This window comes from Elephantulus edwardii, unplaced genomic scaffold (assembly GCF_000299155.1).
Source record: "Elephantulus edwardii isolate Elephantulus edwardi_28Jun2011 unplaced genomic scaffold, EleEdw1.0 scaffold00213, whole genome shotgun sequence".
Classification (NCBI taxonomy): domain Eukaryota; kingdom Metazoa; phylum Chordata; class Mammalia; order Macroscelidea; family Macroscelididae; genus Elephantulus; species Elephantulus edwardii.
The window spans coordinates 1,110,226-1,136,766 of record NW_006399963.1 but is presented as its reverse complement, the minus strand read 5'-3'; the positions used below and the strand labels follow the sequence as shown (position 1 = coordinate 1,136,766).

The following is a 26,541-nucleotide window of genomic DNA, read 5'->3' as shown; positions in this document are numbered from 1 at the left end:
ACTCAGGGTGAAAATCAAGATGGTTCAATCTCACAATATCACAACAAACAGTAATTTTTAAGAGGTCAGACAAGTAGCAGAACAGAAGTAATCTGAAGACTGAATAGAAAATCAAGGAAGAAAGAGATTTCAGAGGACACAAAAAACATCAGGTACAGTGGAGAGGTCAAGAGAAGCGAAGGTGAAAAAGAACGTGTGAATCTGGGAAACAAACTATTCATTCCAGACCAAGGCTACAACAGGAAGTAAAAAAACAGCACAAACTTCCAACACCTATATGTGAAACAGAATATCTCAATAGGAAAAGTAGTACTTGGCAGATGGAAGGAGTATACAGAGTCATTATACCAAAAAGAATTAGCTGACACAGAAGAATTTCAAGAAACAACATATGATCATGAGGCAATGGTGATGAAGGAGGAAGTGCAGGTTGCTCTGAAGGACTTGGCAAAAAGTCCCAGGAAATAGTGGAAGACCAATTGATGTATTTCAGCAAACATATGCTGCCCTGCATGTGCTCACTAAGTTGTGCCAAGAAATCTGGAGGACAACTACTTGGCCAATTGACTGGAAGAGATATATATTTAATTCCATTTCAAAAAAAGGTGACCCAACAGAATGTGGAAATTATCAAACAATATCACTAATATCACAAACCAGCAAAATCCTGCTGAATATTACACAGAAAAGATTTCAACAGCATACTGACAGAGAACCACTAGAAATACAAGCTGTGTTCAGAAGAGGTCGTGGCACTAAGGATATTACTGCCAATGTCAGATGTATCTTGGCAGAAAGCAGAAAGTACCAGAAGAATGTCTATCTGTGTTTCATTGATTATGCAAAGGCATTTGACTGTGTGGATCACAATAAATAGTGGCTAACCTTGAGGAAAATGGGATCTCAGTGCATTTGATCATGCTTTTACTAAACCTATACTTGGACCAAGAAGTAGTCCTCAGAACAGAGCAAGGAAACATTGCATGGTTCAAAATCAGGAAAGGAGTGCATCAAGGATGCATCCTGTCCCCATACCTTTTCAGTCTGTATGCAGAACAGATCATTCAGGAAACTCGGCTTTATGAGAAGGAGTGTGGCACATCAGAATTGGAGGAAGACTCAACAGCAACCTATGATATGCAGATAACACAACCTTGCATGCTTTAACTGAGGAGGGCCTGAAGTATTTGCTGCAGAAGGTCAAGGACTGTAGTCTGCAATATGGATTCAAGCTCAACATCAAGAAGACAACGATTCTCACCACTGAGCCAATTGACTGCACTATATTAGATGGAGAAGAGACTGAGGTTGTTAAAATTACAGCTTGCTCGTATTCACGATCAACAATCTTAACACCAGCAGTCAGGGGGAAAAAAGACGTATTGCATTGGGAATATCTGCTGATATGGACCTCTCCAGAGTACTGAAAAGCAATGATGTCAGTCTAGATACAAAGGTGTGCCTAATCCAGGCCATGGACTTCTCAATTACTTCTTATGCTTCAGAGAGTTGAACAATGACTAAGGTTGACAGAAGAAGAAGAGATTCCTTTGAGTTGTGGTACTGGAGAAGAATCTTGAACATATCATGGATTGCCAAGAAAACAAATGAGTCTGTCTTGGAGAGGGTAAAACCAAGTCTTTCCTTGGAGGCTAGGATTTTTAAGCTCTGCCTCACTTCATTTGGGGACGTGGCCAGGAGAGATCAGTCCCTGAAGAAGAACATCATGCTCAGATGGGTGGACGGACAGCACAAGAGAGGGAGACTCCGGATGAGATGGATTCATACAGTTACTTGGGGTGACTGGGGTTGGTATGTCGGAATTAGTAGACTGGCTCAGGACAGGGAAGGGGTCAGAGCCACTATACATCACAGGCAACTCAGTGGCAAATAAAAACAATAACATACTATGACAGGTTTGGAAGCAGGAGTGGCATCCACTTCCTAAATAACATGCCTCTGGAAACTATGAACTTTGATAAATGTTGATAATTATAATGGGGCATCAGGCCTTTTGTTCATAGGGTTGCTATGAGTTGTGCTTGACTTGAAGGCAATCAACAACAACAACAACTAAATGTACACCTCTAGGGAACTGAGTTTAAAAATTTACTCTTTAACTCTCTAAACACCCCTTAATAAGTACGATTCAGGAGGTATAGAAAATGTAATTTTCCTAAACCTATTTTGATAGTAAAGGCAAGAAATGTACTTTCCTGCAGCCCAGAATAAGACCTACATTGCAAAGAGGACTGAGGGGAGAGAGAGGAGGAAAGTAATTATGCAATAATAAATGAATATTTAAAAAACAAAAAAAGTGAACTGTGGGAGAGGGATGGAAGATAGGGATAAGAGGTAAAAATGTGCAACAATGAATGAATGAAAATCTTTTCTGTAACTTTCCTTAAAACAATAATTAAAATAAAAAAAGTTATTTTTTAAAAAAAGAAATGTACTTTCCTCAAAACACAGGAAACTGCATAGACACTTTGCATCAGCAGAGACATTTGTTATCAACAAAAAAGAAATAATTTACAGAATCCTCACCAGTATCTGCCTCCAGACTGCCCAGGTCAATTTCAAGGTTAACTTCTGTTCCTCCAAGGATGGCTTGAAGACGCTTTTGTTTTACTGTAATCTTCTTGAGCTGTTGTTCCTTAAAAAGTAAGTATCAAATGTAGAAAACAGCAGTAATAAACTTATTGCTAAATAAACAGGCAGCATTACAAACTTAAACACTTTCATCAACAACACAATTAACCAATTTGATCTCATAAATATATATACAACATCCACCGAACAAGAACATAATATACATTCTTTTCCAATGAATATTCTTCAAAATAAACTATACAGTCAAGTGCAAAGCAAGCCTCAAAAAATTTAAACATGGAAATACTTCAAAGTATCTTTTCAGATCACAATGCTGTAAGATTAGAAATCAACAGGAAGGTAAGGGGAAAATATTAAATACATAGAAATTAAATGCTGGGGAAAGTGAAGGATCAAAGAAAGAGAGAAAGATCCCCAACAAAATGGATACAGTGACTGTAACAATGAGCTTAAGCGTATCAGAGACTGGGAGGATGATTCAGTATAGGGCAAAGTTTAGCTCTGTTGTTCAAAGTGTCACTATAAGTCATGGCCAACTGGATAGCCTCTAACAACATCAACATAAAAACTAGGGCACTGGTGGCCTAGTAGGTAAGGAGTTTCACTGCAACTCAAGGCAGGTAGTTTGACTCTACCAGATGCTGACAGAAAAAGAAGAGTCATCTCCTCTTGTGCAATTCACAACTTCTGAGAGCCCACCGGAGGGTCAGCTATGAGTCATTTCAGACTTGACAACAATGAGTTGAGTTTTATAACTACAGAGTAATAGAAAATAGCATTTTAAAACATCTTGATACAAATAACAAGAAAAATAAATATAACACATCAACACCTCTGGGATAAAACAAGCATAGTGCTAAGGAAGCAATTCACAGCAGTACATACACACACCAAAAAAGGGGGGAAAACTAAAATGAGCACCTATAATGCTGTAATTTTAACAAATAAAAATTGTTTCTAATTGGGGATGGAGAGTGGAGTGTGAACCAAAAACAACCTACATTTTCCAGAAGAAAGGAAATAAAGACTTGTTATTCATTGCCATCAAGTCAGAACCAACTCATAGCTGATGCTTGCAAATAGGAAATCCCATGGCAAGAGATTTCCAACTTTCTCCCATGAAACATGTAATCCATTTGAACTGCCTATCTTTGGGTTGCAGCACAACTGCTTACCACTAAACCAAAGACTAGTGGAGAAATAGTAAGTGAAACTCCCCCCAAAAACAAAAATCAATAAAAAGAATAAGAATAGAAGTTGATTCTTTGAAAGGATTAGTAAAATTGACAAATCATTAGCAAATTTAACAAAGAAAAAGAAGGTGGAAATACCAAAAGAGAAATGAAGCAAGTGGCATCACAACAGAAGCAAATGAAACAAAAAGAAAAATATTAAAAGAATAATACTGTGAGAAACAAATACTCTGAAAATCCCCCAACAAATCTGAAAACCTGAGGGAATCAATTCAGTTTCAGACACTATCTGCCTAAACTAACAAGTACTTAATTACAAAATTTAAACAGACCTATTACAAAAGAAGAAATTCTTAAATAAACTCCCAAATGAATCCAGATCGTTTCACCAGTGAATTCAACCAAAGATTCAGAGAAAACAGACATTAATTCTACTCAAACTATTTCTGAGTACAGGAAAAAGAAGGAATACTCTCAAGTTCATTCTAAGAAGCAAGTATAACTGATAGCAAAACCAGGCAAACAAACCACTAACAAAAGAAAGTTACAGACGAATGTTACTTATGAACACAGACATAAAAATTCTCAAGAAGAAACTAGCTAATGAAATATAACACATTGAAAAAGGAATGCATAATAATCAATTGGAGTCACATCTGGTATACAAGGTGAGTCAACGTTAGAAAAACAAGTCATATAATTCACCACATAAATATGACATAGAAAAACCACCACATGATCCTATCAATGGAGAAAACGAACTTGAAAACATTTAACACCTATTTCTGATGTTCAAAAGATTTAAAAATATTTAAAAGAACAGAAAATCCTCACTATAACTTAAATACATACACAAACTCAAAGGACACCATTACTCTCAATAGAGACTGAAAGAACCCCCCTAGTGATCAAAAACCAGACAAAGATGTTCTTTCTGCCCCCACCCCCTCCCCCCAATTTTTGCTGTGTGCTGTGGAGTCAGATCTGGCCGGGACAGGAGGAGGATGCCTATCCTCTTGTGGAACATCTGACTGCAGCACAACTTCTTGCTACTAGGCCACCAGAGCTCCTTACAAGGATGTTCTTTATTCCCACTCCTATTCAATATCATATTCTAAGTCTGAGCCACAGCAATCCCAACCCCAATCCTATTAGAACTCTATAGAGATAGGAAAACTTAGAACTAACTTTATAGGGAAAGGAAAGAAACCAAAGATAAATAAAGCACTACTGAAAAGACAAAACAGGAGGCTTTATATTTTTCTGACTGCTAAACAGTTACATTAGCCAAAAAACCCAGTACTGGTACAACAGAAGATACATATAGACCAATAGAACAGAACTGAGCAACCTGACAAGGAATCAAAACACATTATCTAGGGGAGCTCTGGTGGCCTCGTGGCAAGGAGCTGCAACTACAATCCCAGAGGCACACGGTTCGAATCCACCAGATGCTCTGCCGAGAAAGGAGGGACAAACTCCTCCTGTACCAGTCAGATCTGATTTGACGGTACACACACACCCAAAGAAAACACATTATCTGAAGAAAAGAGATTCTTTAATAAATGGTCCCGAAAACTCAAACAATATTCACACCTTATATCATATACAAAGTTACCTTAAAAAGGAATAAAGACCTAAATGTAAAACCTAAAGCTATAAAGATTATCAAAGAAAATCAAGGAGCAAAGGAGAGCTGGACAATTGTGACAGAAGTAGAATCTATGCCTTTGAGTGGTGATACTAGAGAAGAGTGTTGAACTTATCATGGACTGCCTGCCAGGAAAATAAACTGGTCAGTCCTGGAGAGGGTGAAACTAAGCTACTCCCTGGAGGCAAGGATTTTGAAGCTCTGCCTCACATACTTTGGGCTAGCAATAACAGCTAAGAGAAAACAAAAAGGCTACTAAGAATGTGGACAGATTGGAACTCTTGTATACTGCTGGTGGGGATTGTGTAACTCCCTCTGAAAATGGCTGGGTGCTTACTAAAAAGTTGAGAATACAAATACTATTTGATCTAGCAAGCCCATTACTAGGTATATATCCTGAAGAAATAAGAACTGCAACATGAATAGCTATCTTCACTGTAGCTTTATTTACAGCAGTAAAGTGATGGAAACAACCAAAGTATCCACCAGTGGATGAAAGGATAAATAAACTATGGTATATATTATACACAAAAGAACACTAAAGAGTAATTAAGAATTCATGAAACACTAATAACATTAAGTCAGTCATAAAAGGACAAATACTATTTAAGTCTACTATTCTCTACAACGCTTTGGTAATTTTAGTGGGTAAGGAGCTGCACTGTCAACCCAAAGGCAGACAGATTCACCAGCTGCTCCATTAAGAAACGGGGCAATCTCCTCTCAAGTGATTTGAAGTCTCAGAAAGCTATGAGTCATTTTTGACTTGACAGTTGTTGTTAGGTGCCATCAAGTCAAGTACAACTAATAGAGACCCTATGAATAGCCAAACTGTACCCTGCCTATCATGTGTCATCATTATAATTTCTGACATACTAGAGCCTGATGCTGAAGTCACCATGTCAATTCATCTTGCTGGGGATTTGCCTCTCCTTCGTTGACCCTCTATCTTTCCAAGCATGATGTCCCTTTGCAAAGAACAGACTTGTCTACCCACATATCTAAAATATGAAAGACAAAGCATTGTCATTTTTGCCTGCAAGGAGCACTATGGCTGTACATTTTCCAAGACATATCTTTTGTTCTTTTGGCAGTCCATGAGATATTCAGTACTCTTCTTCAGTACTCTTCTCCAATACAACCCAAAGGCACAAATACTATTGTAATTCTTATTCATTGTCCAGCTCTCCAATATATAGCAAGTGATTGAGATCACTGAATGGATTAGATGCACCTTAGTTTTCAAACTGGTAGCATTGTTCTTTAGCATTTTGGAGAGGTCCCTGACAGTGGACTCAACCCACTGCTATTCATCTGATTTCCTGTCTGTTGGTACCAAGGATGTTGACTGTTGAGCCAAGCAACAGGAAATCACTGACAGTTTCAATCCTTTCTTGATTTATTATAATGTTGACTAGTGGTCCTGTAGCAAGACCTTTGTTTTCCTGATGTTGAGATGTAATCCACACCAAAAGCCATAGTCAGTCCTTGATCTGCTGCAGCAACTGTTTCACTTTCAGAAAGCAAAGTTGTACCATCTCCATAATGCAGGTCGTTGATGAGTCTTCCTCTAATCCTGATGCCACATTCCTCTTTTATAAAGTCCAGCTTTGTGAATTAATTGCTCAGCATAAAGACTGAATACGTATGGAGAAAAGATACAACTGTGATGCGCACCCTTCTTGGTTTTAAACTATGCCATGTTCCCCTGCTCCATTAGGACAACATTTTCTTGGTCTAGGCATAGTATAATTAAGTGTTCTGGGTTTCTCATTTTCCTCAGCATTAGCCATAATGTGTTATGATCGACACAATCAAATACCTTTACATAGTCAATAAAACACAATTCTTCTGGAATTCCTTCTCACATCCTCAATGATATCCTGGTGCTGTAGTCTCTTCTAAAACCAGCTTGAAGTGCAACAATGAATGAATGTAAACCCAAAATCTCTGTAAATGTTCATTAAAACTAATAAAATTTAATAATAATTTAAAAAAATCTTAATATTAAAAAAATCAGCAATGAATGAATGGAAATAATAAATACATACATACATACATACATACATACATACATACATAAAACAAACCAGCTTGAACCTCTGGCAGTTCTCCACCAATGTACCTATTTCAAATAATCTTCAACAATATTTTGTTTGCATGAGATGGTAATTATGGTAATGGTTCAATAATCTCCACTCTTTTTTGGTACACAATTATCATACATAATAAACAATTATCAGTATTGACTCAATGGCATCCAGAAACAACTACTATAAATGTCTAAAGAAACGGTTGTTGTTGTTGTTGTTGTTGTAAAGTGCCATCAAGCCATAGGTGACTCATTGTGACCCTATGAACAAAAGTCCTCAACATCTGTGACTTTCATCCTTTCTCCAGGTTCACAGGGTTTCCAGAGGCAAACTATTATGGAAGTGGATGCCACTCCTGCTTCCAAGCTTGTTTTAATCGAGGAGCTCCACCAAACACTGTCCGCCATGGGTAACAATTAACACATCTGACACATCAGTGTCACAGTGTTTAGCTTCACAGCAACCACAAGTTACCACTGTACAGCAAGTAGACACATCAGGACTATGTCACCTAGAAGAATGTCTAACAAAAAACATTGAAAAACAGTTTTGAGGGCTGCAGATTAAAAGTCACCCCCCTTTCGCTTAGTAGCATCACTTCCCGTCTGCTAAGCCAACTGATCTTTCTCTGTGTTGATGTTATTATTGTTAAGGGGTGTCAAGTAGTAGGCAACTCATAGCGACCCTATGACCAAAAGTCCTCAACACTTGCGTGACTTTCATCCTTTCTCCAGGTTCATAGGGTTTCCAGAGGCAAGCTATTACAGAAGTGGATGCCACTCCTGTTTATACACAGAAAAAGAGTATTCTTTGATGGTGAACAGGGATGACAATGAAGTAAAATAAACACAAAAATAACAAATCAAACCAAACCCAAAGTCAACAAGTCCATTTCAACCGATAGACTCTCCACTGGGTTTCCAAGGGTGTTAATCATTATGGGGAAAGACTACCTATCTTTGTTATGATCCAAACACTCAAATGCCTTTTCAGAATCAATAAAACATAAGTAAACATCTTTCTGGCATTCTCTGCTTGCAGCCAAGATCCTTCTGACATTAGCAACTATATGTCTCATGCCACAGCCTCTTAAGAACTCAGCATGAATTTCTGACAATTCCCTATTGATGTATGCATTGGTCCAGATGTTTATGAATAATCTTTAGCAACATTTTGCTTGCATAAGATACAGTCTGTTGGCTCACCTTTTTGGGGAGTAGGAACAAATATGGATGATCCCAGAACTAACTGGATATCTTCCAATTAGTTTGCCCAGTAGCTGTCTTTAATTATTTGCTAGAAGAGACTGGTGAGCACATCCAGGGCTGCATCTATTTCCTCAAACATGTCAGTTGGCATTTCATCAATTCTTAGGGCCTTATTTTTTGTCAATGCCTCCAGTACTACTGGTTCTGAAACATACGGCTCCATATCGATCAATTCTTTTTGCTATAGTGACTCTGTGTATTCCTTCCATATTCTCTTGATGCTTCTTGCCTCATTCAAGATTTCATAGACTTCTTCAGTATTGCAAGTCAAGGCTTGAATCTATTCTTCATTTTTCTCAGTATGAGAAATGTCTGGCATAGTTTTCTAACTCCAGCTTCTTACACATTTCCTTAAGATACTTTGCTTTGTCTGCTAGAGCTAACCTTTGAAACATTCTGTTCTGTTCTCTTACCTCAGCATTCGTTCCCCTTGATGTAGCTCCTGGTCATTCCAGTACAAGTTTCAGAATATTTTCTGACATCCATTTTGGTCTTCTCTTTCTTCTCCTGTGTCTGTTTGCTGAACTGGGGAGGCATGCACATTACTGTGATGCTGGAAGCTATGCCACTAATATTTCAGACACCAGCACAGTCACTCATGATAGACAGGTTTCAGTGGAGCTTCCAGACTAAGAGACTGAAGAAGTGGGACTGGCCATTCACCTCTGAAATAACATGCCTTCAAAGACCCTACAGAAAATGGAAGAGCACTGTTAGTTATCTGCAGGAAGATGAAGCCCTCAGGTTAAAAGGAGCTCACAATGTGACTGTGGAAGAGGTTCCTCCTCAGAGTTGTTCTTATGTGCCATCCAGTCGCCTACGACTCATAGTGGCCCTTTGTACTATAGCTCAGAAGCCTGCTCTGTCCTGAGCCAGTCTCAGTGACTCTGACAAACCTACCCCCATTGCCCCAGTTACTGTATCAATCCATCTTATCCAGGGTCTTCCTCTTCTGCGCTGCCCCTCCACCCTTCCATGCATGATGTCCTTCTCCAAAGATCGATTCCTCCTGGACACATGCTCAAAGTATGTGAGACAGAGCTTCAAAACCCTAGTCTCCAAGGAGAAACTTGGTTTCACCCTCTCCAAAACAGACCTATTTTTTTTCTTGACAAACCATGTTCAAGACTCTGTTCCAGTACCACAAATCAAAGACATCAATTCTTCTTTAATCCTTAGCCATTGTCCAGATCTCTGATGCATATCAAGTCATAATGGAGACCATGGCTTGGATCAGGCACACATTTATCTCTAGACTGACATTGTTGCTTCTCAGTACTCTGCAAAGGAACCTAACAACAGATTTTCCTAATGCAATTTGCTTTTTGATTTCCTGACTACTGATACCGAAAGTGTTGATTGTGAAGCCGAGCAAGCTGTAATTATTGACAACCTCTTCTCCATACATCATGGTGCAGCCAACTGGCCCAGTGGTGAAAGCCTTTGTCTTCTTGACATTGAGCTTTAATGCATACTGCAGACTACAGTCCTTGACCTTCTGCAGCAAGCACATGAGGTCCTTTTCAGTTTCAGCAAGTAACGTTGTCATCTGCTTAACATAGGTTGTTGATGAGTCTTCCTCCAAGCCTGATGTCACATTCTTTCTCAAAAATCCCAGCCTCCCAAATAATCTGTTCTTCATACAGACTGAAAAGGTATGGAGACAGGACACATCCCTGATGTCTCCTTTTCTGATTTTGAACCATGCAGCGTTTCCTTGCTCTGTTCTCATGACTTCTTCCTGGTCCAAATACAGGTTTTGCATAAGCACAATCAAGTGTTTTGGGATTCCCATTCTCCTCAAGCTTAACCACAGTTTGTTGTGATCTACATAGCCAAATGCCTTTGCATACTCAATGAAAGTCTGGTACTCTTTCCTTTCTGTGAAGATCCTTCTGACACTGGTGATAATGTCTCTAATGCCAAGGCCTCTACTAAACCCAGCTTGTATTTCTGGTTCTTCTTTGTCAATGTCCTATTTCAGTCATTTCTGAATAATCTTCAGCAGGATTTTGCTTGTGTGTGATATGAGTGATATTATTCAAAAAGTTCCACACTCTGTCAGGTCACCTTTTTTGGAATGGGAATAAATATGAATCTCTTCCAATCAGCTGGCCAGGTAGTTATCCTCCAGATTTCTTGGCACAACATGCCAGCAATTCTGGAAAATGAATGAACTTATTTGTCACAAATATTTTTTAAAAACCTAAACAGCAACTATACACATGAACTTCACCTTATTGACAAGAACAAGAATTAGATTGATTACATCTGTGGAAATTTATGTTGGAGAAGCTCACCGTCAGCAGTCAAAACAAGGCCAGGACTAACTGTGAAACAAATTATCAACAACTCATGCATAAGTTCCAAATGAAGGTGAAGAAAATGAAAACAAATCCCCAGGAAACAAAATTTGAGACAGTGAACATTAATCACTAAAGACCAGACAAACTGTAAAATTATATAAATAATAGCTGAGGAAAGCAAAAGGTCTTTACAAAAAGACAGCAGGAATGTTGACTGTGGATCCAAGTAAAATGAAATCCATGACAATTTCAATCTTTACTTCATCTATCATGGTGTTTATTGAGACAGAGATGAGTATTTTTGTTTTCTAGATGCTGAAATGTAATCTGCATTGAAGGATGCATGCTGGGAAGTACTTCATGTCTTCTTTATTCTTCTGCATGCAAGGTCATGTCATCTGCAAAATGCAAGTTGTTGATGACTCACTATTCCAGCAATACTAATGCCACATTCTTCTTCACTCAAATTATTTGTGTAGCATACATATTGAATAGGTATGATGCAGAGATACAACAATGATACATATCTTTCCTGATTTTTAACTACCCAATATCTTCTAGATCCGTTCAAACTGCTTCCTGATCTGGTCTGTGAATTGGTTCTGTGAGTGTTGTTGTTATGTGCCATCGAGTCACTTGCGATTCATAGTGACTCTATGTACAACAGTCCTAAATCCTTCTCTGTCCTGTGCCAATTGCACTGTCTCCAACAGATGCATCTCGATCACCTCAGTCACTGAATCAATCCACCCTATAGAGGGTCTTCCCCTCCTGTGCTGTCCTCCACCCTCCCAAGCATCATTTCCTTCTCTAAGGACTGGTCCCTCCTTATAACATGTCCAAAGTATGTCAGATGAAGCTGCCGAATCCTTGCCTCCAAGGAGCAGCCTCGTTTAACCCTCTCCAGAATGAATCTGTTTGTTTTCTTGGCAGTCCATAGTAAACACAATACTCTTCTCCAGTACCACAGCTCAATGGCACCAATTCTCCTTCTATCCTCCCTAGTCATTGTCCAACTCTCTGACACATAGCATGTGATTGCAAAGACCATGACCTGTATCCGACACACCTTAGTCTCCAGAGTGACAGCATTGCTCTTCAGTACTTTGGAGAGGACAGTAACAGCAGACTTTCCCATCACAATACATCTTTTCATTTCCTGGCCTCTGGTACCAAGAGTGTTGACTGTGGAGCCAAGCAAACTGAAGCTGTGAACAATCTCAATCTTTTCACCATCCATCCTGATGCTTCCAATTGGTCTAGTGGTGAGAATCTTTGTCTCCTTGACACTGAGCTTCAATCCAAATTGAAGGCTGCAGTCCTTGACCCTCTGCAGCAAGTGCTTCAGGTCCTCCTCAGTATCAGCAAGCAGTGTTGTGTCATCTGCATAACACAGGTTGTTAATAGATCTTCTATAAATCCTGACGCCACACTTCTCCTCATAGAGACCAGCTTCCTGGATAATCTGTTCTACATACAGGTTGAAATGGTATGGAGATAGGACACATGCCTGGCGTACACCCTTCCCAATTTTGAAGAATGCAGTTTTCCCTTGCTCTGTTCTGACGATGCCTCTTGGTCCAAGTATAGATTTCGCATTAACACAATCAAGTGTTCTGGGATTCCCATTCTTCTCAGAGTTAGCCACAGTTGGTTCTGATCCACATAGTCAAACACCTTCGCATAATCAATGAAACACAGATAGACATTCCTCTGGTATTCCCTGCTTTCATCTAAGATCCATCTAACATTAGCTACAATATCCCTAGTATCATGACACCTTCTAAACACAACCTGGACTTCTGGCAGTTCTCTGCTTATGTGCTGTTCTAATCGTTTTTGGATAATCTGTAGTAGAATCTTACTTGCATATGAAATCAACGATATTATTCTATAATTTCCACACTCTGTTGGGTCACCCTTCTTTGGAATGGAAACAAATACAGATCTCTTCCAGTCAGATGGCCAAGTGGTTGTCCTCTAGGTTTCTTGGGACAACTTCATCAGCACATCCAGGGCAGCATCTGTTAGCTGAAATACGTCAATTGGTATATCATCTATTTCTGAAGCAGCTTGTCATTTCATTAAATTCTTCTGTGTCTGCCAATTCCTTTCAATACAGTGACTCAGTATATTCTTTCCATCTTCTTTTAATACTTCCTGGATCATTTAATATTCTGCCTAAAGCATCCTTGATTATAGCAACTCGAGGTTTGAATTTGCTCTTCAGTTCCTTGAGCTTTAAGAAATGCTGAGCGAGTTCAGCCCTTTTGATTTTCTGACTCCAGCTCCTTCCACATTTCATTGTAATATTTTACTTTGTCATCCTGTAGTGCCTTTTGGCATCTTCTGTTCAGCTCTTTAGTACCCAGAATTCTTCCTTCTTCCTTGGCTTCTCTGCGCTCCAGTGCAATATTCAGAGTTTCTTCTGACATCCATTTTGGTCTTCTCTTCCTCTTCTGTATTTGTATTGACCACTTGCACTCTTCCTGGATGATACCCTTGATATCCTCCCACAACTCATTTAGTCTTTGCTCATTAGTCCAAGGCCTCAAACCTGTTCCTGAGATGGTTCTGAAATTCAGGTGGGATAGACTCAAAGTCTTATTTTGGTTCCCATGGATTCAGTTTCATTTTCCTCAGCTTCAGCTTGAACTTGCATATGAGTAGCTGGTGGACTGTTCCACAATTAGCTCCTGGCCTAGTTTTCATGGCTGATACTGAGCTTCTCCAGCGGTTCTTTACACAGATGTAAGCAATCTGATTCCTATGCAAACCACCAGGTGAAATCCATGTGTATAACCTGCGTTTATGTTTCTTATAAAACGGATTTGCAATGAATAAGTCATTGATTGTGCAAAATCCAATCATTCTATCTCCATCTTCATTTCTGTCACCAAGTCCATGTTTTCCAACTACTGACTCTTCTTCTCCGTTTCCAACTTTTGCATTCCAGTCACCCATCATTATTAATGTATCTTGATTGCATGTTCAATCAATCTCCGACTGTAAAAGTTGGTAGAATCATCTATTTCCTCTTCTTTGATCTGGTTGTTGCTGTATATGTCTGAAAGATAGAGGTATTATTCACTGGACTTCCTTGTATGCGTATGGATATTATCCTCTCTCACAATATTGTACTTTCAAACGAATCTAGAAATGACTTTTTTAACTATGAAAGCGATCCCATTTTTTCCTCACCTTTTCATCTCCGGAGTGGTGTATCATATGATCATCTGACTCAAAATGCCCCATGCCAGTCCATCTCATCTCATCTAGTATGTCAATATTGATGCGTTCCATTTCTTCCTTGACAATACCTAATTTTCCTACATTCGTGGTTCTCACATGCCATGTTCCAATCACTAGAACACGCATAAACTAACAGAAAGGGCAACTGAGGTAGAGCTTTCAAGTAGGGAAATACAAAGGAAGAGGAACAGTTGTAAGCAGACACTAGTGATTGGTTCTGTGAGTACAATTAAGTATTCTGAAATTTCCATCCTTCTCTATTTTATAATTTATTATTATCCACACAGCTGAATGTTTTTATACAGTAAATAAAACACAAGAAAACTGTCACTGTATTCTCTGCTTTCAGCCAATAGCCATATGACATCAGCAATAATATATTCATTGTTCCACGGCCTCTTCTAAATTCAGCTTGAATTTTTTTACTGTTCCTCCTCTCATATCTAATACACTTCAAAGATATTTTACTTCACTATGATATTAATATTGTTCAATAATTCCTGTATCTTTTTTTTGGATGTCTTCTAGTCAGTTCTTCAGGCAGCTTTTCATTCTACCTTTCTAACTACAGCTCTTTCCATTTTTATAAATTTAAATAAAATTTTTATTTTATACTAGTTAACTTATAAACTTTGTATATGATGTTTTCCACATCTGATATTTCCCATTTCCTTTACCCACCTCTTCCTCTACACATCAAATTGTGTGATCCTATAATTAACACCACCCCCCCCAACCACCACTCATCCTCACCCCTCTGCTCCTACCCTTGGATTCTCATAATGGTGTTATACAATATTTGTCCTTTTGGGACTGAGTTAGTCCCCTCAGTATAATGTTCTCCAGTCCCTCCTATGTCAGGTGGTGACAAAATAAATTGCTCCTGTGTGTTGCATAATATTCCATCAAGTGGATGTACTCTAATTTCTCAATCTATTTCACTGTGGTTGGACATTTGGGCTGTTTCCAAGTTCTTGCATCTTGTGATGGTGAATAACACTGCTATGAACATTGATATACAAGTCTCCGTTTGTGCCTCATTTCTCATTTTCTCAGGGTATCTTACAAGCAGTGAAATAGCTGGGTCATACGGAATTTCTATGTTCAGCTTTTTGAGGAAACGTCAAACTGCCTTCCAGACTGGTTGTATATTTTACAATCCCACCAACAGTGCTCAAGTGTTCCTATCTTGCCACATCCTCTCCAACATTTATGACTTCCTGTCCTGTTAAACTTTGCCAGTCCCACTGGGGTGAGATGGTATCTCATTGTGGTTTTGATTTGCATCTCTTACTGCCAGTGATTTTGAACATTTCTTCATGTGTTTGCTGGCTAACAGAATGCTTTCGTCTGTGAAAAGTCTTTCCATGTCTTTTGCCCATTTTATAATTAGGTTATCAGTCTTTTTCTTGAAAAGGCCCTGTAGGGTTCTGAAAACTTTTGATATGAGACCCTTGTCTGAAATAGTATTGCCAAATGTGTTTTCGCTGTCAGTAGGTTTTCTTTTCCTCTACTGGAAAATATTTTTTTATGCACGCAGGTGTTTAATCTTTAGAAGGTGCCATTCATCATTTTTTACCCTCTTCAGAATGTGTTTTTCTGACTGTATTTGGCAGTCTCTTTATACCAGAGACTAGGTCATCTAGTAACCCTTACAGTTTTGCTCTTAAGTCCTCAAGGTGTTCTATGTACACTATCATATCACCCACACATAGCATCATCATCTCTCTTGCCACTCTAGAGACATTTTATTTTCTTCTCTTGTCATACTGCCCTAGCAAGCACTTTCAATACAATACTGAACAGAAGTGGTGACAGAGGGCATCCTTGTCTAGTCTCTGTTCACAAGGGAAAATCTTTTAGGCTTTCTCCGCTGAGAATTATATTAGCTCTTGATTTTGCATACATACTTCTCACTATGTTGAAAAAATTCCCTTCTATTCCAATTTTGCCAATTGTCTTTATCAGGAAGGGGTGCTGGATTTTGTCAAATGCCTTTTCTGCATCAACTGTGAACATATGGTTTTTAAAAGAATTAAAAATTAAAAGATCATATGGTTCCTATTATTTGCTCTACTGTGATGAATTAGGTTATTTTTTAATGTTGAACCCTCCTTACATATCTCTTATGAAGCCCATTTAGTCATGATAAATTATTTTTTTTATGTGCTTTTGGCTAGGAATTTGTCAAGGGTTTTTGCATCTATATTCATGAGAGATACTGGTCTGTAGTTTTCTTTCTTGGCTGTATCTTTGCCTGGTTTTGGTATTAGTGTTATGCTTGCTACATAGAATGACTCTGGGAGTGTTCCTTCTATTTTTTTAAAAAAATACTTTAAGAACTGGTGATAGATCCTCTCTGAATATTTGGTAGAATTCAGCTGTGAAGCCACCTGGTCCAGGACTTTTCTTATGGGGAAGTCTTTTTCTGACCTGTTCAATTTCTTCTTCTGTGAGGGGTCTATTCAAGTGTTCTATATCTGTCCTTGTCAATCTGGCTAGGGCATGAGTTTCAAGGAATTTGTCCCTTTCCTCTAAGTTTTCAAATTAGAGTATTTATAGAGTCAAGCTTTTCATAGTATTACCATATTATCTATTTAATTTCATCTGATTCAGTTGTGATGTCACCTCTATCATTTCTTAATTGAGTTATCTGTATTTTCTCTTTTTTCCCCTTTTGTCAAGTTTGCCAGTGGTTTGTCAATTTTATTGATTCTTTTGAAAAACCAGCTCCTAGTCTCACTGATGGTTTCAATTGTTTTTCTGTTTTTTTATCTCATTGATTTCAGCTCTTGTCCTCATAATTTCTTTTCTTCTAGAGGTTGTACGATCAGATTGTTGTTCTTTTTCTACTTCATGAAAGTGCTGAGTTAGAGCACTGATTTTTCTTTTTTCTTTTGTATATGTGTGCCTATTGCTATCAATTTCCCTGAGGACTTCCTTAGCTTCATCCCAGATTTTTTGATATGTTGTATTTTCATTTGTTTTAAGGAACTTTTTTATTTCATTATTTCTTTTATAACCCAATTGTGTTCTAGCAGAGAGTTATTCAGTTTTCACATGGGTGGTTTTGTAAACTTTACCCTCTTGTGGTTAATTTCTAGTTTTATGGCATTGTAGTCTGAGAGGATACTTTTTATTATTTTAACGTTTTTTAATTTGTTGAGGCTTGTTTTGGGTCCTAATATGTGATTACTTCTGCAGAATGTACCATGTGTACTTGGGAAGAAAGTAAACTAAGTTTTAGTTGGGTGCAATACCTGAATACATCCACAAGGTTGAGTTGGCTGACTGTATAGTTTAATTCTTCCACACCTTTGAGATTCTTTTGGGTTGACCTATCTTCTGTTGATAGTTAAAGTCTCCTACCACTAATGTGATGCTTTCTATTTCTTTCTTCAATTCTGTTAACCATTGTTTTATGTATTTTGCATGTATATAATTTAGTGCATATATGTTGACCGATGTTATTCTTCTTGATCTATTGTGCCTTTAATTAGTATGTAATGCCCTTCCTTATGTTTTATGGTGGTTTTAATTCTGAAGTCTATTTTATCAGAGATTAGAATTCCACTCCTGCTTTTTTGAGATTGTCGTTTAATTGGTATTTTTTCCCCCCAGCGTTTGATATTCAGTTTTTCTTTCTCGTCTTTTTTAGATGTTTCTTGTAGGCAACATTTTGTTGGCTTTATAGTTTTGTTTTCCATTATGCTACTCTTTTGCTCCTGATTGGCGCATTTAGTCCACTCATATTAAGTATGATTACTCTCAGGCCAGGTTTTACCATTAACAGTTTGTTGTGTTTCTTTTTCTGTTGTTTCTGGTTACTATGGTCCATCCATTCTCCTTCCTCTGCTGTCTCTGTGTGAAGAAATTCACTTAAAATTTATTGTAGTTTTGGTCTTGTTTTCAAAAATTCCTTAAGTTCCTTCTTTTCTGCAAAGGATCTAATTTCTCCTTCATATCTGATGGAGAGCTTTGCTGGGTATAGGATCATAGGCTGGCGATCGTTTTCTTTCTATATATGCCATCCCATTGTCTTCTAGCTCACAAGGTTTCTGCTGAGAAATCAGAACTTCATCTAATTATATCCCCTTTGTAGGTAACTCTTTGTTTTACTTGCACTACTTTTAGTATTCTATCCTTATCATTTGGAGATTTTGACTACAATATGTCATGATATTTTCTTTTTTGGGTCTAGTCTACTAGGTGTTCACTGTGCTTCTTGAATGTGGATTTCCCTGTTCTTCAAAATATCTGGGGTTTTGCATATTTTATTTTAATACTTTTTTTGTTTTACCTTTTCAAGCTACCCTTTGAAATTTTCTATTAAGCTCTCTTACTTTATTATTATATCACTTCTCTTCAGTTTCTCTACATTCAAGAGCAAGTTTCAGAGTCTCATCTGACACCTATTTTGTCTTTTTAAAAATTTTTATCATTGCTTTTTTTACATGGATGATAATCTTGATGTCAACCCTCAACTCATGTGGTCTTATTCAATGTATCATATCTATTCCTGAGATATTTTTAAATTCAGGTAGGATGAATTTAAAGTTGTATTTCGGTACTCATGAACTTGTTTTCATTTTATTCTGTTTCAAGTTGCTTGAGAGTGAGTAATACTCTATTCCTGTCTGGTCCAGGCCATTGTCTTTTTCCAGAGATGCAGTCTATTTGATTCTTATATATTCCATCAGGTAAAGTATAGCCACCATTTTTGTTTTACAAAACAGGTCCTTACAATTAATCAATTGTAAAAAATTCTATCACGTGATTGTGGCCTCATTTTTTGTTAGCAAGGCAATACTTTCCAACTACAAATTCTTTGTTCCCAATTTTTGCACTCCAGACATCAATTTAAATAAATGCATCTTGACTGCATGTTCCATTAATTTCAGAATGTTAAAGTTAATAGAAATTCTTAATTTCTTAAGTTTTTGCTTTAGCAGCTTGTACACATGTTTGAGTAATAACCATCACATTAACAATCTTCCTTGTTTGCTTATGAATATTATCCTATCACTAACAGTATTGTACCTCAGGATAAATCTTGGAATGTTCTTTTTGACCAAAATGCCACATCACTCCTCTTCAATTTGTCATTTTCAGCATAGGAGAGATCATATGATCACCTGATTAAAAATGGCCAACTGATTGAAAGAGATCCATTTTCACTGTCATTTGTGGAAAAAAGGTGATCCAACAGTGTGGAAATTATTGAACAGTATCACTAACATCACAAAAGCAAGATACTGCTAAAGGTTACCCAAAACCAACTGGAATAGTAGTATATTGGCAGAAAAAAGGCCAGAAATACAAAGTGGATTTACAAGAGGCCATGGCACTCGGGCTATCACAGCCAATGTTAGATAGATCTTGTCTAAAGGCAGAGAGTACCAGAGGAGTGTCTTTCTTTTTTTCATAGACTATCCAGAGGAATTTGACTGTGTGGATCACAAAAAACTGTGACTAACACTGAGAAGAATGAGAATCTCAAACTACATAATCATGCTCGTGCAAAACCTATACTTACCTCAGAACAGAGCAAGGAAACACTGCCCAGTTCAAAATGAGGAAAAGTGTATGCCAAGGATGCATCCTAGCTCCATAGCTTTTCAATCTATATGTGGAATAAATCATTCAGGAGGCTGGACTCTATGAGGAGGAATGTGGCATCACAAGTGGAGGAAGATATATCAACAACCTGTGCTATGCAGATGACAACCTTGCTCACTGAAACTGAGATTGACCTGAGACACTTGCTGCAGAAGGCCCAGGACTTCAGTCTTCAATATGGATGGAACCTCAACATCAAGAAAGTGAAGATTGTCATCACTGGGGCAATTGGCAGCATCAAGACTGGATGGAAAAGAGAGAATGATTGTTCACAGTTTCAGCTTGCTTGGTTCCACAATCAACACTTGGTATCAACAGTCAGGACTCAACGCTTGGTACCAGTAGTCAAGAAATCAAAAGATGAATTGCATTAGGAAAATCTACTGTCTGGGACCTCTCCAGAGTGCTACTGTGCAACAAAATCAGTTCAGAAACTAAGGTGCTTCTGACTGGTCTTCCAATCATTTGCTTTGCATCATAGAGCTGAACAATGACTAAGAATAATTTCTTTAAGTTTTGGTGCCAGAGAAAACTATCAAACATACCAAGGTCTGCTAAGACCAGATCTGTTCTAGAGAGGGTGTAACCACGTTTCTCCTTGGATACAAAGATTTTGAAGGATTATCTCATATACTTTAGAGGCATCAGTTTTTGGAGAAGGACATCATGCTTGGATAGGTAGAAGGACATTGCAAAAGAGAAAGACCCTGGATGAGATGGATTGACACAGTAACCGAGTAACGGTGTGTCAGAGAAAGTGAGAGTGGCTCAGGATTAAGGCAAGGTTCATATCTACTGTACAGTGGGTCTCTGTGAATTGCAGGCACCTCGATGGCACTCTATAATAACAATACCAATCCAGTTCATTAACAGTTAGGATGTTGATGTTTTTGTACTCCATTTCATTTTTTACAAATTCCAATTTCCCTCCAACTGAGGGAATGAGTGAGTCATACTTCATACCTTCCACATTCCAATTCCAATTATGAATGGATGTTTGCAGTTGTTCTAAGTGTTATCACATCAGCAAATGGAAGTTTTTCACTGAGTTAAAACTTCTCTTCATTCAAGTTATTAAGGTAGGCTTTACTGTGAGGAGGCAGCTCTTCTCCTTGTGCATTCTGAGTTCCTTCCAGCCCAAGGAGTTCATCTTCTGGCACTGTATCAAATAATGATCAATATTATTCACAGGATTTTCAAGAATCTGTTATTTCAGACATAAATGACCAGTCCTGCTTCTTAGCCTGTCTTATCCTGGAAGCTCCCCCAAAACCTGTCCACTACGAGTGACCCAAATGGCATATGAAATATCAGAGGCATATTTTCCAGTATCACAGATTATTCTTCCATCTTCTTTTCCTGGGTCTTTTTTTTCCCCATAGCATCTTTCAATATTGCACCTCAAGGTTTGAATTTTTCACTTTTTCAGCTTGAGAAATGCTGAGTCTTCTTCCCTTTTGGGAAAATAACATTAGGTCTTTATATGTTTTATTATTTTATGCCTTATTAAGTTGCCCTTTGAAATCTAGTATTCAGTTCTCTACTTCCTCATGCCTTCCTTCTGCTTTAGAATCTTTCTTTTCTACAACAAGTGTTGGTACACACAGGTAAATAAATGATAGTCCTATTAGTTGTCCTTGTATTGTCCTATCACTGACAGCACTTTACTAAAAGAAAGATGGTGAAATGTTCAGTCTGATCATTAAAGCAATGACATTTCTATTTGCCATTTAGAGCAGAGCAGATATTATGACATTTTTAAATAGTCCATTTCAGGTCACTGAAGACACTGGCAAAAAATAAGGCCTCAGGAATCAACGGAATATGAGTTAACATGTTTGAACTAACAGATGCAGCTTTGGACATGCTCACCAATCTGTGCCAAGAAATTGGGAAGAATGGAAAAGATCTATATTTGTTCCCATTACCAAGAAATGTGATCCAACAGAATGTGGAAATTATTGAAATATATTATTAATACCACATACAAGCAAAATATTGTTGAAGATGACTCAAAAATGGATATAACAGTACATATATAGAGAAATACCAGAAGTTCAAGTTTAGAAGAGGCGATGGAGCCAGAGATATCATTGCTGAAGTCAGATGGATCTTGACAAAAAGTAGAGAATACCATAAGAATGTCTGTGTTTAATTGACTATGCAAAGGCATTTGATTCCATGTATCATAACAAACTGTGCTTAACAATGAGAAGATGGGAAATCTAGAACATTTAATCATGCGCATGTAAAAAACTAATTCTAGGAACAATCACAACAAAAATTACACCTAGATCAAGAGGCTGTTGTCCAAACAGAGCAAGGAAATACTGCACAGTTTAAAATAAAAAAGGTATGCGTCAGGATTGTATTCTTTCTTCACATCAATGCAACATGTATGCAAAACAAATATTTAAGAAACTGAATTCTGTGAAGAAAAATGTGGCACCAGGATAGAAGGAAGACTCACCAACAATCTACATTATGCAGACAACACAATCATGCTTGCTTAAAGTAAGGAGGACTTAAAATGCTTGCTGTATATGATGACCAAAGACTATCACGTTTAATATGGCTTATATCTCAACATCCAGGAAACAAAAAAATCCTCATTATTGGGCAACATGATAAGCAACACCATGACAGATAGAGAAAAGACCAAAATTGTTAGTAAGTTCATCTTACTTATCCACAATCAACACTGTTGGCACCAACAATCAAGAAATCAAAGGATGTATTGCATTGGGAAAGTCTTCTGTCAGGGACTTCTCCAAAATACTGAGGAGCAATGATGTCAGTTTGAAAATTAAGGTGTGTTTGATTTCAATCACTTACTATATGTCTGAGAGCTAGACAATGAAAGATGACAGAAGAAAACTGATGCCTTACAATTGTAGTACTCAAGAACAGTACTGAAATGTCCCATGAACTGTCAAAAGAATAAATAGGTATTTCTTAGAGAAGGTGCAGTCAGGGTATTTCTTATAAAGGCTAGGATGGCAAAGCTAGGTCTCATACACTTGGGGCATGTAGCTAAAGGGAAATATTCTTTGGAAAACAATATCATGTTAGGAAAGTTGGAAAGTCGGTGACAGAAAGGAAGATCCTCAATGAGATGGATTGACATAGTGTCTGCAGCAGTGGGCTCAAGTATACCAGAGATGTTGAGGATAGGTAACACAGGATAAGACAGGGTTCAAATCTCTTGTTTATAATGTTGCTATGAGCTGTACTCGACTTGATGGGACATAACAACAATGCCTATGATGTCAATTCTTATGCTATTCATACCATTTTCATAAAATGTAAATATAAAATCTAAACTATCCTTCAAAACTCACAAAACTAGATAAATACTAAAGCATGCTTCAAACTGTCAAGATATATAGGCATATTTTGTTTTATTGCATTATATTTTAATACATATCTGCTTCACAGATAATAAGTTTTTTATAATTTGCAATCTGTGGCAATGCTGCATCAAGCAAATCTATAGATGCTATTTTTCCAACAGCATGTGGACTGAATGTGACATTATGGTAATTTTACAGTATTCCAAATTTTTATTTTTGTAATACTGTTGCACACTTAACTATCATATAATGTAAATGTAAATTTATCATACAATGTAAATTTTACTATCATGTAAAGTAAACTTAACTTTGATATGCACTGGGAAACCAAAAAAATTCTGTGGTGGTCTGGAGCCTAACCTGCAATTATCTACAAAGTATGCCTGTATAATTCCTTAAAAATACATTTCAAACCTCATAAAAACAAGGACATAAATAAAAACACATACAAGGAAGTCAAGTGAATATCACTAGCATTCAAATATATGCACCAATAACTGGAGCCAAAGAGGAGGAAATAGAAGATTTCTACCACCTTTTGCAGTCAGAAATTGATCGAATATGCAATCAAGATGCAATGATAATAAGGAGTGACTGGAATGCAAACGTTGGGAACAGGGAAGAAGAATCAGTAGTTGGAAAACATGGACTTGGTGACAGAAATGAGGCTGAATATAGAATGAAAGAATTCCAAACACTGAATAATTTATTCCTTGAAAATACCTTTTATAAAATAACACAAACACAGGCTATACACATGGATTTCACCTGATGGTATGCAAAGGAACCAAATTGATTACATCTGTGCAAAGAATCACTGGAGAAGTTCACTATCAGCTGTGAAAACCACATCAGGTGCTGATTGTGGAACTGACCACCAACTACTCATATGTAAGGTCAAGCTGAAGTTGAAGAAAATTAAATCCATAAGAATCAAACTTTGATCTTAAGCCTATCCCACTAGAATTTCAAAACCATCTCAGAAACAGGCTTGAGGCCTTGAACACCAATGAGCAAAGACCAAATAAGCTGTGGGAAGATATCAAGAACATTGTCCATGAAGAATGACCTTTTGGTCACTACAAAGGCAGAAGAGAAAGAAAAGACCAAGATGGATGTCAGATGAGACTTTGAATATTTCATTAGAGCACCGAGAAGCCAAAGCTAAGGGAAGAAATTAAGGAGCTGAACAGAAAATTTTAAAGGGCAGCTCGAAAAGACAAAGCAAGGTATTATAATAAAATGTGCAAAGAGCTGGAGTCAGAAAATCGAAAGGGTCAAACCTACTCAGCATTTCTTAAACTGAAGGAATTGAAAAACAAATACAAGCTATAAGTGGCAATACTTAAGGATGCTTTGGGCACAATGTTAAATGATCCAAGAAGCATTAAAAGAAGATGGAAGGAGTATACAGAGCCATTGTACCAGAAGAAATTGGCTAACAAAGAATTTCATTAAACATATGAATAAGACCCTGTGGTGATGAAGAAAGAAGTTGAACGTGCCCTGAAAGAAGTGGCAAAAAACAAGGCTCCAGGAGTTGATGGCATACCAATTGACATTATTTCAACAAACAGACACTGCCCTGGATGTGCTCACTAAGTTGTGCCAAGAAATCTGGAGGACAACCACCTGGCCAAGTGACTGAAGAGACTGATATTCCCATTCCAAAGAAGGGTGACCGAACAGAGTGCGGAAATTATCAAACAATATCATTAATATCTAAGGCAAGCAAGATTTCGCTGAAAATTATCCAAAAACTACTGAAGCAACACAAGAACAGAGAACTGCCAGACATGGAAGCTTGTGGTACAAGGGATATTATAACTAATGATAGGTAGAGCTTGGCTGAAAGCAGAGAGTACCAGAGGAATGTCTATCTGTGTTTCATTGAGTATGCAAAAGCTTTTGATTGTGTGGATCGCAAAAAAACTGTGCCTGAGTATGAGAAAACAGGAATCCCAGAATATCTGATTGTGCTTATGCGAAACCTATACTTGAACCAAGAGGCAGTCAGTCGTCAGAATAGAATAAGGAGACACTGCATTGTTCAAAATCGGGAAAACGGTACACCAGGATGTAGTCTGCCTCCATACCTTTCCAATCTGTATGCAGAATAGATCATCAGATCATCCAGGATGCTGGGCTGTATGAGGAGGAATGTGGCATCAGGATTGGAGGAAGACTGAATAACAATCTGCATTATATAGATGACACAATCCTCCCTGCTGAAACTGAGGAGGAAACTGAGGAGGACCTGAACTGCTTGCTGCAGAAGGTCAAAGACTGCAGGCTTCAATATGGATTGAAGCTCAGCATCAAAAAAACAAAGATTCTCACCACAGGGCCAAGTGGCAGCATCATTATGGACAGTGAAGAGATAAAGATTGTTAACAGTTTTAGTTTGCTTGGTTCCACAGTCACCAATCTTGGCACCAGCAGGCAGGAAATCAAAAGACAAACTGAATTGGGAAAGTCAGCTGTCAATTATATCAGGCTGGAGGCTAAGGTGTGCCTGATCTGGGCCATAGTCTTTGCAATTGCATGCTATGCGTCAATGACCTGGACAATGACTAGTGATAACTGAAAGAGAATTGATGCCTTTGAGCTATGATGCTGAAGAACAGTGTTGAATGTACCATGGACTGCAGGAGAACAAACAGGTTCACTGGACTGCTCCGTGGAGGCAAGGATTATGAAGCTTTGCCTGACATACTCTCGGCATGTTGCAAGGAGGGGCCGGTCCTTGGAGAAGGACATCAAGTTTGGGAGGATGGAGGGACAGTGCAAGAGAGGAAGACCCTCAATGAGATGGAGCGATTCAGTGATTGGGGTAATGGGAGTAGGTCTGTCAGAGACAATGAGGTTGGCACAGGATAGAGCAAGGTTTAGGGCACTTGTACATAGGATCGCTATGAGTGGCACGCAACTCAATGGCACATAACAACAACAACTCTTAAGTTCTACATCCCTAAGTGCAGCTCCATTGTGGTTGCATAGTAATTCAACTTCCCTGAGGAGGCTAGCCCTACAAATAATAGTAACCAAGAGTGTGAGAGCCACAAGGGCCCTTATCAGTAAGAAGGAGAATGTAGATATTCAGTGCAATGTTGTTGTTGTTGTTATGTGCCGTCGAGTCGCCTGCGACTCATAGCGACCCTATGTACAACAGCCCTAAACTCCGCTCTGTCCT

The 26,541-nt window shown here is 38.0% G+C and overlaps 1 protein-coding gene across 1 annotated transcript in view; it reads right to left on the bottom strand.

Annotated features, from left to right (window-relative positions):
* The window catches only part of ERCC6 (excision repair cross-complementing rodent repair deficiency, complementation group 6), a 227,095-nt gene that overhangs the window by 194,010 nt on the left and 6,544 nt on the right, over window positions 1–26,541 (bottom strand). Inside the window, exon 3 of the mRNA XM_006897700.1 lies at window positions 2,548–2,656. Within this exon, the coding sequence (XP_006897762.1) occupies window positions 2,548–2,656 (109 nt within the window). The remainder of the gene's footprint in view (window positions 1–2,547; window positions 2,657–26,541) is intronic.